Below are 17,613 nucleotides of genomic sequence, written 5' to 3' on the forward strand. Positions count from 1 at the left end.
AGGAAGTGCGTTCAAAACAAGGCCAACGCAGTAAAAGTGATACATTTCACTCCACATTTGTATTTCGATGCACTGACGTCATCAACGGAATAACAGAAGGGTCACATTTCACAAGCTGTCATGTCTTCCAATTAATGGAAAGGAAATGGAAAGCAGGATGTCACATATTCAAGAACAACGCTACCATCCTTGTTGAGTTGTGCAATTTTTTTTTTCCAGAATTGCTCAACGGGGGGCAACATACTTTTACAGCTGCAATGGAGATGCCTACATGTTGTCAGTTTTTTTTAGAGTATGTCTTTCTCTCAAGAACAGGAGATTTATAAAACTTGTTGTTTTAGGGTATTATCTGAGGGCAGATGCCATGTTTCCCATTAGCAGCTTGTCTTACTTGAAAACACATTTGAAATGAAGCGATGCACCAGCAAAAAGCAGGGAACATCATAATGTTTTATGAATCATGAAAACAAACAAAACTGCACATTACTAGCCAATTCAAATTGTGTGTGATGATGCGTCAAGTTGATTAAACCTCCTTTATCAATCTTAACGTCACATTTTTGCAGAGCGCAGATATACAAGGGCAAATTTCAGTCGCAACTATTTCTGTGCCCTGCTCAGGAGCATTCTGTAAATCACTCCCAAGTTTTCTCGTCGCTGTTTTCTGTTTCCACCTCTTGCTCACAGACAAAACCAAAGCAGGACCTAAAATGTTAACAAAGTGCTTAACAACGTGGAGAACGTGCTGCTCGTAGGCGGCGGCGGCGGCAGTATCTGAGCCACTATGCCCTCCAGGCAAAATGATGATGATGTGCTCCCACTCACGCTGCTCACACACCACCCATGGTCTCACTGGCATAAAATATATACAACCCACGTATTGACAAAGAAAAACTGGTTGATATTATAATGGTAAGCATGAATTCAAGTAAAAATAGATTTTTTTTTAAAAAAAAAACTCCCTCCATCACTGCCACTGAATATTATTAAGTGCAACCTCTTCTTGCATGATGTCCGCTTTGACACACACACACACACACACACACACACACACAATGAACTCTTTAGAGCTGAAATGGGTGTGCACACAAACACACCTGTGTAGACGCACATACAGTGAAGACACATACAGACACAGTCACAGATTCATACACGCACACAAATATATGCATTCAGACAATAGCCTGAAACTCCCCTACAGCCTGGCAGGTAATTGCTGTCTGTGGGGGGACAGGTGCTTCTACAATAGAGCGCCAGTGTCCAGGCAGGCTCTATTCACTGCCATTGTAATTACCTAATTGAAAAGCTCACAGGGGAAAGAGTGTGTGAGTGAGAGAGTGTGGAGTGTAGGGTAGAATGCGGAGAAAGGAAAAGATAAGCTCTGGGCTTTTGGAACATAATAAAGCTATACACTAAACACCGCACACACACACACAGACACTGTACATACACACACAGTCATACACACATATATGCTTCCATAGAAGTTTTTGGACCCATACACAAAAGTTCACATAACCACGTGAAGGACCAGGCACACAGAGAAGCTCACGCTAAGGTTTTTTTTATTTTCTGAATCAGATCATTCTGGCGGTAAATATTCTCGAGCGGTGATTGAGGGATGGAGTGAATGAGGGAGCAGTAATGGGAAATCTATTGTGGCACGTTGAGGATGCGGCGCAGAAAAGAGGAGGAAGGTCAGAGTATGTTGGGATATAAAAGCGGCAGGGTCACTCTCATTTCAGATGTCAGTCCCCTATGCTTGAGCTATAAGTTTTACATGGGATCTGTATACAAGGGAGAGCAGACAGGGTCCATGTGTTAGTGTGATGTGTGTGCGTGCATTTCCTATGTGAATGCACATAGCTTTGAGTTTCCATCCGGCGAATATTCTCTGAAGAAAATGTACTAGAAAAATTTTTATTATGAATAATTCTGCCTTTGCTGCAGCTCTGTCCAAAAGGTGACAACATTTACCTAGGAGCACTTCTTAAGCTCACGAATGAACACTATATGTCATCTATCAAACATTTCTATCTAAAACTAAAGTGTAAAAGTTGTGTTGTGTTTTTAAACTAACAGGCTACTGGCTACAGCTTTGTATTTAACAAATAGATCTTCTCAGCTAGCTAGAAACAGTTAGCTTGGCACTGTCATGGATTGCTCCTGAAAGGATTATATGCTCTCAGCTGCCCAGCTGCATCACCTATTCCAGTGTCGGGGGTCCCATTCGACATCGTCTGTTCCCAAAGTCAGCGGTCCGGCCAACACCTGCTCCTCATTCCCAGTTGGCGGTTTGTTCCGACACCTGCCCTGATCTCCAGTCGGCAGCCCAGCAGGCTCCTGCTCCTGGTTTCCAGCCTGTCGATACGTTACCTGTGTACCTTAACCTTGACAGGCACAGTCCACAAGTAGGAAAAAACACCTACCAGCACCTCTAAAACAGTGATTACCTCACCAATTAATAAAATTTTTATTTGAACAAAACCCAAAAAGTGTAAAAATGACCGTTAAGCCAAGTTAGCCAGCTGCTAGCAGTAGCTTGCCATACACATGACAGTGGTATTCATCAAACTCCCAGTAATGAGGTGAATAAACATGTCCCAAAATGTCATACTTTTCCTTTGAAACAGAAGTGAGGAGCTAATACCCTGGGGAATCGTCAAGCTGTTGCTAGCTTTTATATTATTAGCAAATCCAGAGACTAAAACCACTTCTAACCGCCACTGAACATCCCGTTTTGTTGCAAGCAGCAGCTCAACAACCTGACATGGGTTTAAAAGACAATAACGTCTACTTATTGTCCTTGGAAGCGTTTGTCTTACTGTAACAGCCTTGTTTTGGCTCTCATGTGCGCCTGAGGTCTAGTACAAAGGGAAGGAGCTCATATCCCCGAGGCTAGCGTTACACAGATTCTGACGTTCTTTAAATGTTTGGAGGTGAGAACTTCTGCAACACAATCTGTCTTTGAAAACATTGTGTTACCATTTCTCGAACAGCCAAAAAAAAAAAAAATGAGCATGTTTGATGAGCACATAGGTATTTTTGTATTCACTGTGTGGTTTGTCTTTGGAAGTTTGTGTGCCCTCTGATGGGTGCAGGAGAAAAAGAAATAAGGCATGAGAAACTGGGTCAGACACCGAGGTGGATTTCAAAAGGTGGATTCTTGTAGAAATAATGTGAAGAGGTAGGATTTTAGAAACACAGGAAGAAAATCACAAATGAATACGAAGTAAGAAAATAAACATGCTTACAAAGTGATGAGGACAAAAACAAGGATGTGGACCACATTTGGCAGACAGCCTGATAAGGGTGGGAGATTCCTGAGTGCTGGCTCCCTTGAAAGCAGCAAGATTTACACAGAGAGCTGGGCAGGCATCCTTTGGCTTGGCTTTGTGGCTTTATGCCGTGTCGAATCTGACAAACACACTCGCAGAAAATAAACTGTGAAATAAACAAACCAATCTGTTAAAATATATATGTAATATCATCACTGTCTCTCTTTATATGATGTACGAGTGAATCGCTGAAGCAAATTCGGTGTCAGCGTGAGCAAAGATGTCAAATTCCATCTCACTGGGCATCAAACGTACCCTGGAGTCGCACACATGTAAATAAGAAGTGCAGAACATGACATTCTGTTTGTGGGGAACATTCAGGCCTGTGTGACTCTCTCTCTCTCTCTCATCTTCTACAGCAGTGATATGTAGACCCTATTACAACATGTAAATGACCCCCTGCTGTGCAATCTAAGAGTACGATATGACATACATGCTCAAATGTGCGGAGCAGAAGTCATATATAGATATATATGTGTGGTGCTGCTCCACCTAATTCTTGCTCGCAGTGGATATATGTGTTTGAACATGTGTGCATAATGCATCCATATACTCTGTGTGTGTGTGTCAGATTCAAGCTGTCAACATTAGGTGCTGTCTTGTCTCTCGAAGGCAAACCTTATGAATAAGCGGAACTTTAGATCAAAGTGTGCTCAGTATTAATGACAAATATACACAAGCACAGCCAAAGCTCACAAAGCCCATGTTGAAATAGTCACCACTCCCTGCTTATAAACTTTTAAGGGTTTTTTTATTCTACTAATGCTTTATTAATGGTTAATATAACGGTTTATTAATGCTTTATAGACCAGCAGCAAGTCATTAATAACAATCTCATTAAGGCTCCAATCGACGGTTCGAGAGCCACAGAGCATCTGGAGCACAGTCTTTTTTTTTTTTTCTTTAAAGCTGCCCTAATCATTATATTTATAATCGCATAATGTGATGAATCCACGCAGAATTATTACCCTGTTTTGCACCTTTCACTCAGCTCTATGGATAGTTTTAGCACCTTTAAGCTCATTGTTTTGGTTTTATGGCCCACAACTCTACTGTAAGTTGTCTTCCTCCACTGATTTTACACATCATGGTCTGCTTACAGGTCTTGGAGAGTACAGCCTCAATATTACTCCCTCATGGATGTGCACACGGACACCAAGGACGCATAGTTGTTCTTATTATACTACTTTCTAGTCCACTTGGACTGTCAGCGGTGCCATTGTAGACTGGTACAAGGACGTCTGCACTCAGCCTACCATACACCCTCTGATGATGAAATTCACGTCACCCTGACCCTATTGGACCCTTGGCTAGTATAAAGCTTATTATGGCTCCAGACGGAGTTGCGCAAAACCTGCTGAATTTATCCCGCTCCTCATCCCTGCTTGAGGATAGCAGCTCAAGGCAACATTACATCCATAACACGCCAGAATCCCTGAATGAACTGTCATCTGTCATGGCGGTGCATTGTTGGAAATGTAGACATCAGGTTTTGACAAGAAGGAAGACAAAAGATGGAACTTTTAATAAATCCATTAGTTTACAATGCCTTATTGGAAAGTGAAAGTGACACGGGCATAAAATCAGCCAGAATCTAGGGTATGTTGGTCATGTATTGGCAGGTATAATAGATATAACATCAGAGTGAGACAGGGCATCAAACTAAGTGTCTCTGTGTTTATAGACTCACAGCATCAGTGTAGCCAACATTGGAGTAGCAGGTAAGGTTCTCCCTTGACGAGTGGTGATTTCTCATGCTGCACTTCACCTCTTCAGGTTCTTCTAAAGCTTTTCCATAGCTCAGTGACTGTCACACTTTTCTTCATATTTGTGCTTGTTTACTCTATTTGATTAATGAACACAGTTCTTAATTAGCCCACTATTCATTCACTTCTACACTGTACTTCCACCAAATTGTGCACATGCCTGGAATATGTTTCTTTCTTTAGAAATCTGTTTCTGTTTTCTTTCGGTGACACAATGTTGAGGGCCAACTCTGTTTTCAGGCAAGCAATATCCAAAAGATAGAGCTCTGAAGCAGCAAAGTGCTCTAATTGCTATATTGGCTGTGGCAGCCTTGTTCTTTTCTTTCATCACCAACACACTCCATCAGCCTTTTCTCTGTCCTCCCACTATGTGCTCACCTCTCCTCTTCAACATTTTGTCCTGTTACAATGGGGAGAAAATAGCCAACCTTAGTGGGATTTTTATTTATTTATTTCTCTTTTGTCCATCAAAAAAAACCAGACACTCACACGGATGTACATTTAATTAATCTGTGATGTCTCCATTTTCTCCTCGTCTTCCACTCTGACCCACTCTAAACACCGGAGGTCACATATTTATTTTAAATAGTTTCCCTTTCCAGCCGGGATGGTACAAAAGAAATAATATGAGTTATTTATTACAACATAAAACATGTAGTTTCAGGAAAATGAAACCATGGAGGATGGACGATATTGAATTTTTCACCATGGTGCTCAATTCAAGCCATTGTCTCTCTCTCCCTGGGGACCTGGTCTGTTACGTGTTGCATTTAAGCACACAGGTCAATAAAGGTAATTGATAAGCTCTCATAACGATATATAGTGATGAATGAAGGATGTTTCTGGTCCAATAAATCAAACTAGCTCCAGAACAATAAACAGATGGTTATATCCCCCACCTAATGGGAATAAGCATAAACTCATTCCCTATAGTCAGTGCCATACAGCGTCACAGGCAGGCATCTACGTGGCCGCGCTATTGGTCCATCACTTACACTTTATGAGCACCAAGCTGGGGCAGAGATGGTGCTGCATCTCAGGTGGCCTGGTCATAGATTATTGGCAAGTCCATTGATCAGCCCAAGGAGGTGTTAGAAACACAGCATCAATCTTCTTCAACTTAGATCCTTCTAGAATAAAGTAGCAAAGATGCCTTATATTGGTAAAAAGAGAAAAAAACAAAACAAAAAAACAAACAAGATTTGTATTTGTATTTGTCTGATCCAAACCCATGTAAGTCCCCTGTTACAAGTCTCAAAAGTAAATACTATTAATTCCAAATTCATAAATTGTTTTATGATTATCTGAATGACTTTTCCCTTCGATTCTGTCCATGATAAATTATACTTTCCCTTCCTCAAAACAAATACTCACATTTAATTCAAAAAAGCACTAGTGGACATATGAAAAAATGCTACCCTCTGGTGGTTAAATATAACACAATGCTGTACAAATTTTACAAAACTGATATCATCTTTAATGTAAAAAAAAAAAGAACACTGCAATTTAATTTCTTGACAGTGACATATAAACAAGTAAACACAGTAATGTCACAAAGGATATCCTTACTTATACCATCCTTTCCCATACCAACATAATGTAAACACTGACATTTACTTCCAACATTTCAACCCTTAGTGTTCAAAATACATTCACTGGTGCAAAACCCATAATTAAAGTAATAAAACAAATACTTTGGCATCGGGAGAGAACTTGTAGCTTATTCACATGTTCAATAGCATAGTAGCATTTTTCTGCATTGTCTAGGCTAATGTATGTCAGCTATGCTGTGAATTTTAGATTAACAGAATTTTTATCATATCTGTGTCTAGATTGACGCAACACATCCTTTTAAAAAAGGAGTAGATAGTATCGTATTATTCAGCAATGTCTGAAACATAAGGAAATGTATCGATTCATTTCACAAAACAAAAAAACAAAACATGTAACATGTCATCAGAAAAACAGAGACTGCAAAACCGACATTGTACCACATTAAAAATGACCTTCTCTTTTTTTGCCGCTTAGGTCAAGGTAACCTGTAACATAGCAACGAAAAGACCAAATGTTTACACAGGCAAACAATACTCTGATGGAGGTTTCATATGCTCCACCCATGCCACTGTAGAAATAAAGCCCAGCATTAATTTGCAGAATCACTTTGCACTGAAATAATAAAATATCACTTCACTGTCATTCTCTTAAATGACTGTTCTTCCATGTTGCTGAGTGGTTTCTAAAGGCTGAAAAAAATGGCCCCGCACATACATCTCTCAAAAACAGGCCCTGCAAAAAGCCTTTTGTCCAGTTCTGATATGGTTTGTCTCTTTTTAATAAGAGTGTTTTACAAGTTCATAAATTCTCCAATATGGAAAGTCAAGAGCTTCTCTTCCAAACTTTTACAGATCTCTTGCACCTTCAGTCAGTAGCCAGAGGCTCTGAAAGAAGCAAATTACTATGAGGAAGACACTAGATGCTTTTTGGTTTAAATAAAATCTCCAGTTGTCAGTGAAATATAAAAATGTAATAAAAACCACCCAAAAAAAGAAAAGCTGGACTTAAGGAGAAAAGTTGTAACAATGTGACAAAGTGCAATGCAAACAAACGAATCATGACATACATGAAGCATGTGGCTTTAAGATTTACTAAAGTTTCTGCTGCATTTAAGAGACAAAAAGATGGCGGTGGACATGAACATCAAATCTGTTTGGACCGATGAGGAGACTGTAACGTTCCTCAAATTAATGCATGACACAAATGACTAGAGAATTAGTGCCACCACCTATTTGTAAAATCGAAAAATGGTAATGGATGGAAACATGCAGAAATTCTCATTTTCTTTTGCAGATTTTTCTCGGAATCCAGTGAAAAAAAATTATTGAAATGTTTGGATGGAAATCTAACCAGTGAGCATTAAGCAAATGTTCACCAAAGTAGTCAAAAAAACTCCACTTATTCCACAGTGTCATTTTTTGTATCTCAGTCAAAAAACCCTGCTGTTCAAAGCAGGCAAGCTGCAGTCAGCTTGTAGGATCAGAAGTTAAGAGTTCAATGTCTTGCTCAAGGCCAGCAAGTACGAATGGTTAGCTCCAATAAGCACTGTTCCTTATCTTGGTAGCCGAGCTTGTAAAAATCCTACTGGCCTCTATCCCAGCTTACATTTTGTCACCGTCCACGTGGAGCCTTCCTGTTGGCATTTGCCAGGCTGTGTGCCAGTTTCTTGGTGAAGAGTGCGTGGGATTTACCACAATAAGTATGTGTTGTCTTCAACAGTTCCTCTTCTAAAGGATCCAACAAAGAAGTCACTGGGTCTGCGCCAAATGAGTACTGGAACGACAAAAACAATTTGTTGGTTAGGTTTAATGTGATGACTTGTTTTCAAAATGTGGTTGCAGCTGGTCTAAAGCATCAAGATGGTGAAAGCACAAATACATTTATATTATAAAGTATTAAAACACCGTGGATGAAACACAGCAGCTGCATTTTGTCAACAACAGTCTGTCTCTGCTTTACTAGGTGTTAACTGTAGTTCCAATTATATCTACTTGCCCAAAAAAAGCACCTCATTCTTTGACATTAAATTGTGCTTTGAAGAGCCTCCACAACCTAAATGGCCTCCAGTTGGTAACTCCCTGTATGGACTCTCAAACCCATTTCTTTCATTGAGTTCCATGGTGACTCGAACAAGAGCTTTCTGTTTCTTTTCCTCCTTTTTCAGCTTCTCTGTGACCTCCAAAAGTGCCTCACTTCTTTGAACAGCCTCCAGTTTAGTCGCTCTCTTTTCTCAGATTTGGGTTCCGCTCAATGCTGCCCTGAGACCCTCTGCATGTCATCAAGTTTCTTAAAAAGAGTCTCAGTAATTTCCACAGCCTGTTCAGCCATGGTGAGCTCAAGGGCAAGCATTTGCTCTTCAGCCAAATGATGCCAGGTCCGAACAGGGCCAGAGTGTTTGGAGCTTTGCCTAGAGGGTTATTCCTTTGTCTTATCAGACCAGAGAATCTTCCATTTCACAATTACTGAAGTCACTGTGCTCCTGGGAACAATCACAGCTTTTAAAACAGTTTTATACCCTTGCCCTGATCTATGCCTCACCACAATTATATACTAGTTCCTTGGGCTTCATGACTTTATTTTTGTCCTGACATGCGGTGTGAATTGTGGGACCTTATAGACACAGGTGTGTGCCTTCCCAGACTACGTCCAATAAGTTGAAATTGCTTTAATTAAAGGAAACAGGATGCACCTGATCAGAATTTGTAGTGGCACAAAAAAAGGTCTGATTTCTTTTGTTAATAAGAGATTTCAGTTGTTGTTTTAATACATTTGCAAAAGTTGTTTTCACTTTGTCATTATGGGTTATCGAGAGTAAACTAAAAAAAGATTTTAAAAAACGATAAAAAAGATACTAAATTTAAATGTAAAGATCTGATATAATGAAGCATTGTGATAATAAAGATCTTTTTTGACGAAAAACTACACATTTTTATATCCTATAACAAGGAGTTGTACTGACTATAAGTACTCATACAGTATGAGGGAGACTTTGTTTATCCATCTGGACTCGTGTTGCCAAGTAAGATGATTTGTACTCTTCAAACGCTCCCTGTTTCTTAGGAAAGCTGGAAAATGTGAGTGGTGGTAGCCTAAAGGTGGTAGGCGTATGCCTGAAAACTTAAAATGAGCAGATAAAATCCCAAACTAGTGTCAAAACTCCCCTCAGGACGACTCTCAACCCCCTACTGTTTCAGAGGAATTGATCAGATTCCCTCAGTGAGTAAGCAAAGTGGTGCTCTGGGCAGCATTTGGGCTTGGAAGATATCGTTCCCTGGATAAATTAAAAACTAAATCCGCGAGGCATGCTGAATTCAGACGAGGCTCTAAATCTAATCTGATCGGTCAGTCGGGCAAAACATAAAAGCAGTCCACGTTGTTGTTGGAACCAGTTTTATGCTATAGGCTTACCGTCCAGTGATAACCGGGGATTACAGAAGAAATTTCATGTCTTCCCAATAATGAAGGAGCCTTTACAATGCTCTGAGGAAATCAAAGGGGAATTACCATTTTTTTATGCCAGCTCATTTGCTTGTGGTTGGGTCCCTGATATTGGGTCACAAAGAGAATGGAGTTTTTATGAGCGCGTACTTGCGCACACACATGCGCACGCACGCACACACACACACACACTCACACACACACACACACACTGGTCATAAAGTTGCATTTACAGTTGGTGTATTGATTTTGTGTGGCTGATGGGGCGCTGTTGGTGTGCACACTCTAACTCTAAATGTACCATCGGCTGTAAAATTTTACTGCTGCTTCCTGGGCTCAGCTTTTTTGCAGTGGAGGGAGGGAGGAGATGCTTTATAATGGATAGATTGCTGTGGTCTGCTTGAGACAGAGACAGGCAGACAGACAGGGAGGAGCACTGCTGTTTCTATTCCACTTTCTTTGTATAAGGATACAGGGCACTGACACTAATCTACATTGGTTGCCACTTTAAGGATACAACAAAAATAGACTAACTTTAAAGCTGCAGTTATCATTTGTTTAACATTAAGAATATATAAGTGTGGCACGGAGAAAGCTAGGAAAAGAAAATTATCGGATTAATTGCTTGATAAATGATTTTTGCTGGTTCCAGTTTCTCATGTGCGGAATTGCTGCTTTCAAGCAATCTGAAAACATCAGTCAAATAGCTATTCTCCTCAATTTTCAGATGTCTTTTATGTAATTTAATCAAAAAATTGAAGAATCACCAAAATAAGAACATTTCTTGCAGCCCAACATCAGTGACATGTTTATGCGCCTTTGTCTTAACATTTTTACCATTGGCAGTGGGTCGGTACATGAATTTGGTGAGCAGCAAGCTCAACAATCATGTAAAATTAAACTATCAATATGTGGAAGACAACTTGTTCAAAAAGAATTTCCAGAGATTTGTTTAATGTAGTTGGGCTTCAGGATCAGGGATGAGTGCTGGACTGACCACATAAAATGGCAGCAAGCAGAACTAATACAGGGCTAACAGGGCTGATAACAGGGCTTCGATGTCCCTGTTGTAAAATCAAAAGTCCCAACATGTACATATCATCAAGTCACATGATACGTCACAAAAGTCCGGTCCCAGCCTCTCGCGCTCAATCACTCACCAGGTGCCGTCAATTAAGTCTGACAGGGTTCGGGGCTTAGGCTTTCAGCTCGTCACTCCTCACCTGTGCTCTCAACATCCTCAGTGTGTTTCCCGCCTCAAACCCCTCACCTGACTGGTCACCTGACTACACACCTGCTCCAAATTAGTAATCACACTCCAGTATATATGGGATCTCTAAGCAGTAATCACCATTTTGCCAGATTGTCACTGTTGCCTGTTCATTTTGTTGGCTTTCTGTGGCAGCGTTGCACTTATGCAAAAGTTTAAGAAAACTGCATAAAAGATAAACTTTGTTCTTTTACTTTTGCCTTGTGAGTCTGCATTTGAGGCCTCTTTCTTATGCCAGTTTTCTGAACTGTCATGTTTTTTACTGAGCGGCCGGTGTTGTATTGTCCTCTTTGTTATTCACTTTCATAACACTGCACAGATGGCCTGAGGTTCTGCTGCAGATGAACAAGCTGAAACAGATGAAACTGTCTGTCCAGTAAGATTAAACACTCACAGGATCAATCTATACTCGCCCATCCTCTTGGCAAACCAGACTTAATCACATATCTATTAAAGTATCAATACCTACATAAGGTATTGGGGGGTGGAAATGTGTGTTTTCATGCATGCTGTGGCCCTTGTGTTGGGGTTTCAGGCTCAGCATATTCAGTGCAGGTACATGTGTCGACCGCCACCATTGATCCTGTCGTATAAAGCCACAGTCTTAACTGCAGGCTATAGAAAAAGGTATGGATCAGCCATTGCCCTGATCTATGTTTAATAGGAAAGCAATGAGACAGTGAACATTCATGGCTTCATTAAGCAAATGCCACTCCTGCCATCAATACCATTACACTGCTGGTAAACAACACATAAAGATCCTCATGGGGGAAATTAGCGCTCACTCCAACATTCTGTCCTTGGTGGAGATTAGTGTTTCTCAGTGGAGACAATCTAATGTCACCAACACTCAAGTTCTTTGGGGTCAGCACCAATCCAAAATCTCATCTAGGAGGGTAAAGAAACGGGGCAGTGGAGGGAGAGCAGGTGTGTGACTGGGGTTATAAAAGGTTGTCTCCCATCAGATGTTGCACTAAATTACACCTTCAACACTTTGAAAAGGCTCAACATACTTTGTTTAACCTTCATGTACCCGAGAGACATTAACCGGGTGCAATCGATTCTTTGAGTCACTGTTTTAAAAAGAGGGCAGTTACAGGAAAAACATGAAGGAAACTTACCGACCTCACTTGTAAGGAAAGGAAAAATGATGATGCAATAAAGTGGGTGGTAACAACAAAGCGGGTGTTTCCAATAAAAAAAAAAAAAAGAGTTCCATTCTTTTCTCATGATGAGCTGCGATATTAAACTTCCTTTGCTGCTCCACTTCTACCATCAATTTATACCTGTTAAACTGCTGTGGGTTGTTAAAACATAAAAGTTGAGAACAGAGCCTTTTGAAGACTTAAATTCACAGGGGCAGACACTAAAAACTGACTTTTTTTCCACTTAATATTTTAGATTATTGACATTTTTGGTTATTAAATTTCATTGCACATGCCTTATTTTCACTTGGTCTCAATAATAACAAAAAAAAGATCATTGAGCTGCCAATAAATGCCAGAACATCAAAAGCTTTTTTTTCTCTCTTTTTTTTTTTTTTTTCCCCCCACATGCTTTTCAAAAGGTGGCTATAATGAACTATAAAACGTTATTAATGGAAGTGCAGTTAGTTTTATTCACTGGGGGCAACATTAAATAACATTCAAGCAAATAAATCTAAAGTTTTTTTTCTCCCCTCTTTCATGTAGAGACTTCTGTATTTTAACGCTACCTTTTCCAGTCTGAACAGTGTTTAAATACTGCTGTGTACAATCCATAAACCTGGCTGAACACGGAAGAATGTGTAGAAGAAAATAAGAAGAGCATAATGCATATTGAAAACACAGGGGCTAAATATGGAATAGTGTACTGATGCTTCACTAACCACCCCAAGGCGTTGCCCACCTTTCGTATGGCCTCGTAAACAGCTCTGAAGGCGGGCTGCTTGTGGTCGTGGTAAACCCCTCTGTTTCCATGCATTATGTAGACGCCATCCTCCTCGGCCGAAGCACAGTTACTGCCATAGATACAATGATCCGGACGATAGTTCCACTGGCACGGAAACTCCAGCAACATCTCTGGGGGTGGAAATGCACACAAATGTTTAAGTTAATAAATCAGTGCAACACAGCAGGCGTCCAGTAGATTTTTTTTTTACAGGTCTGATATGCTGATGTCTGACATGTTAAAGCATACATTTGAACAATCGATGGTAATTCCCCTTTTAATTTTCCAATCTGCAGCTAAGTGTTTGTGCTTCTTACCGGGGTTGTGATGGAAAATTATATTGAGAAGGTCCTGGTCCCCCCAGGTTATGTTGAGTTTGTATTTCTGGAGTAGTGGCATCAACAGCTCCTCCCAACGCAGTCCCACAGACGTCATGTCATTCTGTCAATACGCAAATAAGTATTAACCATATTAATCTTTACAGTGTGCACAAATGTTAGTGTTTAAGTGTTGGGAGCTTCAGTTTGCAACAGGAGCCTTGGTGCACAGCAACTGCAGCAGGAGGAGGACATCTTGTGGCCAATAAAGGTGGTACACTAATACACTAAACCAAATATCAGCTGGAAATGTGTCTTCACTGTTCGGGCCTACCTTGAAGAACGTGTTCCTCATCTTCGTCATATTCATGAGCATGACCCCTGAGTTGATGCCCGTCGTGCCGTAGAAGGGGTGGCGGGCGAAGCGGCTATACCAGGCGATGCGGGGCTCCTCGTGCTCTGGGGCCATGGCCGCCAGCTGAGAGGAATTGAAGCGAGACAAGAATGCCCACAGCTGGTCCACGGGCTGCAGGAAGAGGATGTCTGAGTCGACGTACACTATCGAGTCGATGTCCTTCAGGATCAGCTGCACAGATTCAAAGAGACACACAGACATTTGCCACTTGGGACGTGGATGCTCTGTGTTTTGAATAGAGTATGCTATTGGTATGTTCTGCTAAGGTTTAACAAAGTGACAAAGGGAAAATAAATAACTGAAAAGACCTAAATCACGTCAGATATGTATTCTAGTCTATTTGAAACTCACAGGTAAAAAAAGCCTTTGAGAAGCGCAGGGTTTGAAGAGTTTCTTCCACTCGGCTGCATTGTCACTGGGGAAGCTGATGGAGTAGACTGTGTAGTTGAATCTGGAGCGAATAAAGCCAGGCCACGACTCCAGCTGCAGCAAAGACGACACATTAATTGCAACCAGAGATTTACAACACAGGATATGGTAAACACACATTCTCAGTCCTTCAGTCAACAGGAAGCAATGCAGATCAGTTTTGAGACTTTAATACTCACAGCTTCCATGAAGCTAGCGTGTAGCTGATCTTCAGCGAAGATGTGCAGGCAGAGGCGTTTGATGCTGAAAAGTACAGCGGACTTGATCATGGTGAGAGTCTCCTCCAGCCTCTCCCCACAGGCCACTACGGCCAGGTGCATGGGAGGCTCGGGTGTGCTCTGAATGCTGCCACCACCCGCCTCCAGCTGACCCCGCTGACGCATAATGTACCTGAGTGAGAGGATGGAGAGCCGGATAGATCTTATAAGTGATGTTATCAAATTTTCTGAGTCATGCTCTGAGGTGCTTTTTCCACCTGTAGGAAGCATACAAAGATATTTTTAAATTTAAAGCATCCCATGGCCCTCTCCTGAGTATAAAGATACACTTCTTTATTATGACCTTTGAAACCAAAGGAAACATGATTTTAAAATGTAAAAAAGAAAGAAGCTTTTATTGCATAAAAACACACACTCCAATTTTCTCTTTTGTAAAAGAGATTAACAAAATGTCAAGCTACCAGAGGATGTTTTGACATCAGCATCATGCCATTCAGTGTGTGTGACATATGTGACATATCCTTGAATCTGTCCCGGAAACTGGTCATACTGTTCAACCTTCCAACACCTAGAACTTTTTACGTGTTTACTTTTAAGTACATTTTCTTCATACTTAAATGACTTTTCCTCAGATTAGAGATTGGCTGTGTGACTGACTGTCTTTGAACTGGTTTAAACTAGTCGATTTTTATGCAAAAAATACCATCACACTCCAGGTTCCAGCTTCTCACATGTGACAAATTGACAATTTCCTTTGTCTGATGTCATAGTAAACGCTGTTTTATAATCTGGACTTTCGGTCAAACAATAGTAATTTGAAAATATCACTTCAGTGATTTTTTTTTTCCCTGACCAAACTGAACAATTCATGCAGAGCCGCTACACATATTATGTAGTGGTAGTCTACCCTATGGATTTTGTCTTTCCTCAATGGACCCAGCCTGGCCTACATCCACACTAACAGTAACCTGTGTCTCTTCCTTTGAACTTTATTTGCTACTCCTCCCATTTACCCTTCTCCTCAAATCCGTACATTTGGTGGAGACATAAACAGTCAGGTGTGAAAAACAAAGGTGGATTCGCAACTGCATTACACATATATTACACATACATTAAACATTTAATGATATCATACATGATGAAATGTTCCTTTTACTTTTAAGATAGTCTATCAAATTTACAATGAAAATTTGCCAAAATGTAGGGCTAGTTTGGCCTATGTCAGACATACAGTTGTAGGCCATTTTTCCTATACCTGTATACTTTAGTGACGTATTAATGAATGAATGAATAAACAGGAGGGCTGCAAGTTAAGTCACACACCTGTTTGGATAGGTCTCACGTCATTATAGTCTTCAATTAAGGAAAGTTACGACTGAATGAAGTGTACTTCGTCAGCACGGGGCCGTTCAGTCACATTCCTATACATCACTAGTACCGTACAGAGTAAAAATCTACAACTGTGTCCACGTTTAACATGTGAAATGTAACCTTTTCCAGTTGAGCCCGGTTAGAGCAGTAAAGACGTGAATATCCAGTCCTACCTATTGTACCAGTGTGTGTTTTGGGGCCCAGTTTTGTCCACGGCCCCTCGGCTGGCTCCGGTCACTCTGGGTGGGATGAAACTCCTCTTTGGTCCGTTCCCACCGACCGGTGCGTCCGAGTAAAACAGCTTACTGTAAACATACAGTCCCGAGAACACGGCAAACACCATGCACAGCATCAGTGCACGTATGTAACGCCGCATTATGGAGTGTGTAAACGCAACTCGGAGCTAAAGTCATGACACAAAAACAGGCATACAATAATAATGTGACGCCACACGCAATGTTAACGCACTTCCGGCCAAAGTTTAGAAAATAAAACTCTTACTTGGGTTTAGAAGGCGTCGCAACTACGCCCTCTGGCGACCGTATCGTGGCGCTGCAAACCTTTCCACCCACATTTATTTATCGAGCTTTGGGGAAAATGCTCTAGTAGCTTAATTTATCTGTACGTGTTTCTTCCCTTTATCTGTAGCATGGCATGTTGCAAGGTTCCAATACAATGTAAGAAGTCGAATGTATCAATTTAACAGTCCGAGGGAAGAAAATGTAACAACGCACTGTGGCTACTCTGTGGCCATGGCACTCACATCAGACCCTACAATTTATTCGTCGCTGTGAGACCCAAGTTTTCATTTATGCACAACCTAATTGGAGCCTTTGCTCAATATTAAAAAATGATTTAACTCAACATTGGAACTTCATACTTAACAGTTTATATACAAAACTGACATGGTTCATTTAGTAGCCATTCCTGTCCTTTTGATTGTATTGCACCATCTTCCTTAGCAGACGGATTGGTTCAGATTTCACAGAACAGTATATGTTTAATGAGGACCCTGTCATATTAGCTTAAAAGCCAAAGGTTAATTCTTCTGGTCAGTTGTTTTTTAACAGACGAGGAACAGTCAATGATCACGGTGTCATTTGATTTCATGAAAATGACTGGGAAGCATGGCTAAGGGATATGACAGTTTTACTTTATCTCTGCATGTATAGCCATGTTGGTTTTCCTTAGTGTTTAGCCCTACAATAATAATGAGACAAACTAGCAACAGCTTCTGAAAGACGAGTTTTAAGTTGTATACCTAACATCTTAACTCTATCATGATAATCATTTTCTGATTAATTTTCTGTGGTCCTTTTATGCTTACTTTGATCGAAATAACTTTTTCTATCTCTGTGCACCCACTTTTTCCCTTTACACCATTCTTCACTCTTTTATTTTGAAAGCAAGAACACGCTTCCGGCTGCTCTCTTTGTTCTATTAGTTTCACTTGATGAGCTTCATGCAACAGAAGCAGGAGGTCGAGACCCCCTTACATGGGGGAAGGGTGGGAGCGATAAGCAAAGTTGATTCCTCCCTCTCCCTCCCCCCTCAGGCTCTGTCTGCTG

General features: G+C 40.8%; 1 protein-coding gene across 1 annotated transcript; it reads right to left on the reverse strand.

Annotated features, from left to right (window-relative positions):
* Positions 1-5,526: 5,526 nt before the first annotated feature.
* On the reverse strand, positions 5,527-16,718 carry gxylt1b (glucoside xylosyltransferase 1b). Its single transcript, XM_056367494.1, has 7 exons — positions 16,219-16,718; positions 14,636-14,846; positions 14,379-14,510; positions 13,947-14,198; positions 13,613-13,736; positions 13,254-13,426; positions 5,527-8,431 (listed from the first exon to the last, which is right to left on the reverse strand). Exons 1-7 carry the CDS (start codon positions 16,419-16,421, stop codon positions 8,270-8,272), a joined length of 1,257 nt encoding a protein of 418 aa, XP_056223469.1. The 5' UTR covers positions 16,422-16,718; the 3' UTR covers positions 5,527-8,269.
* Between the last annotated feature and the right edge of the window lie 895 nt (positions 16,719-17,613).

The sequence above is a fragment of the Seriola aureovittata genome, chromosome 22 (assembly GCF_021018895.1).
Source record: "Seriola aureovittata isolate HTS-2021-v1 ecotype China chromosome 22, ASM2101889v1, whole genome shotgun sequence".
NCBI classification, from domain to species: Eukaryota; Metazoa; Chordata; class Actinopteri; order Carangiformes; family Carangidae; genus Seriola; species Seriola aureovittata.

Coding starts and splice junctions, on each gene's coding strand:
- gxylt1b (XM_056367494.1), bottom strand. CDS start 16,421: ATGCGGCGTTACATACGTGCACTGATGCTGTGCATGGTGTTTGCCGTG. Junction 14,199..14,378: donor CTCAAAGGCTTTTTTTACCT/GTGAGTTTCAAA, acceptor GAATCTGTGCAG/CTGATCCTGAAGGACATCGA. Junction 13,427..13,612: donor AATTTTCCATCACAACCCCG/GTAAGAAGCACA, acceptor TTCCACCCCCAG/AGATGTTGCTGGAGTTTCCG.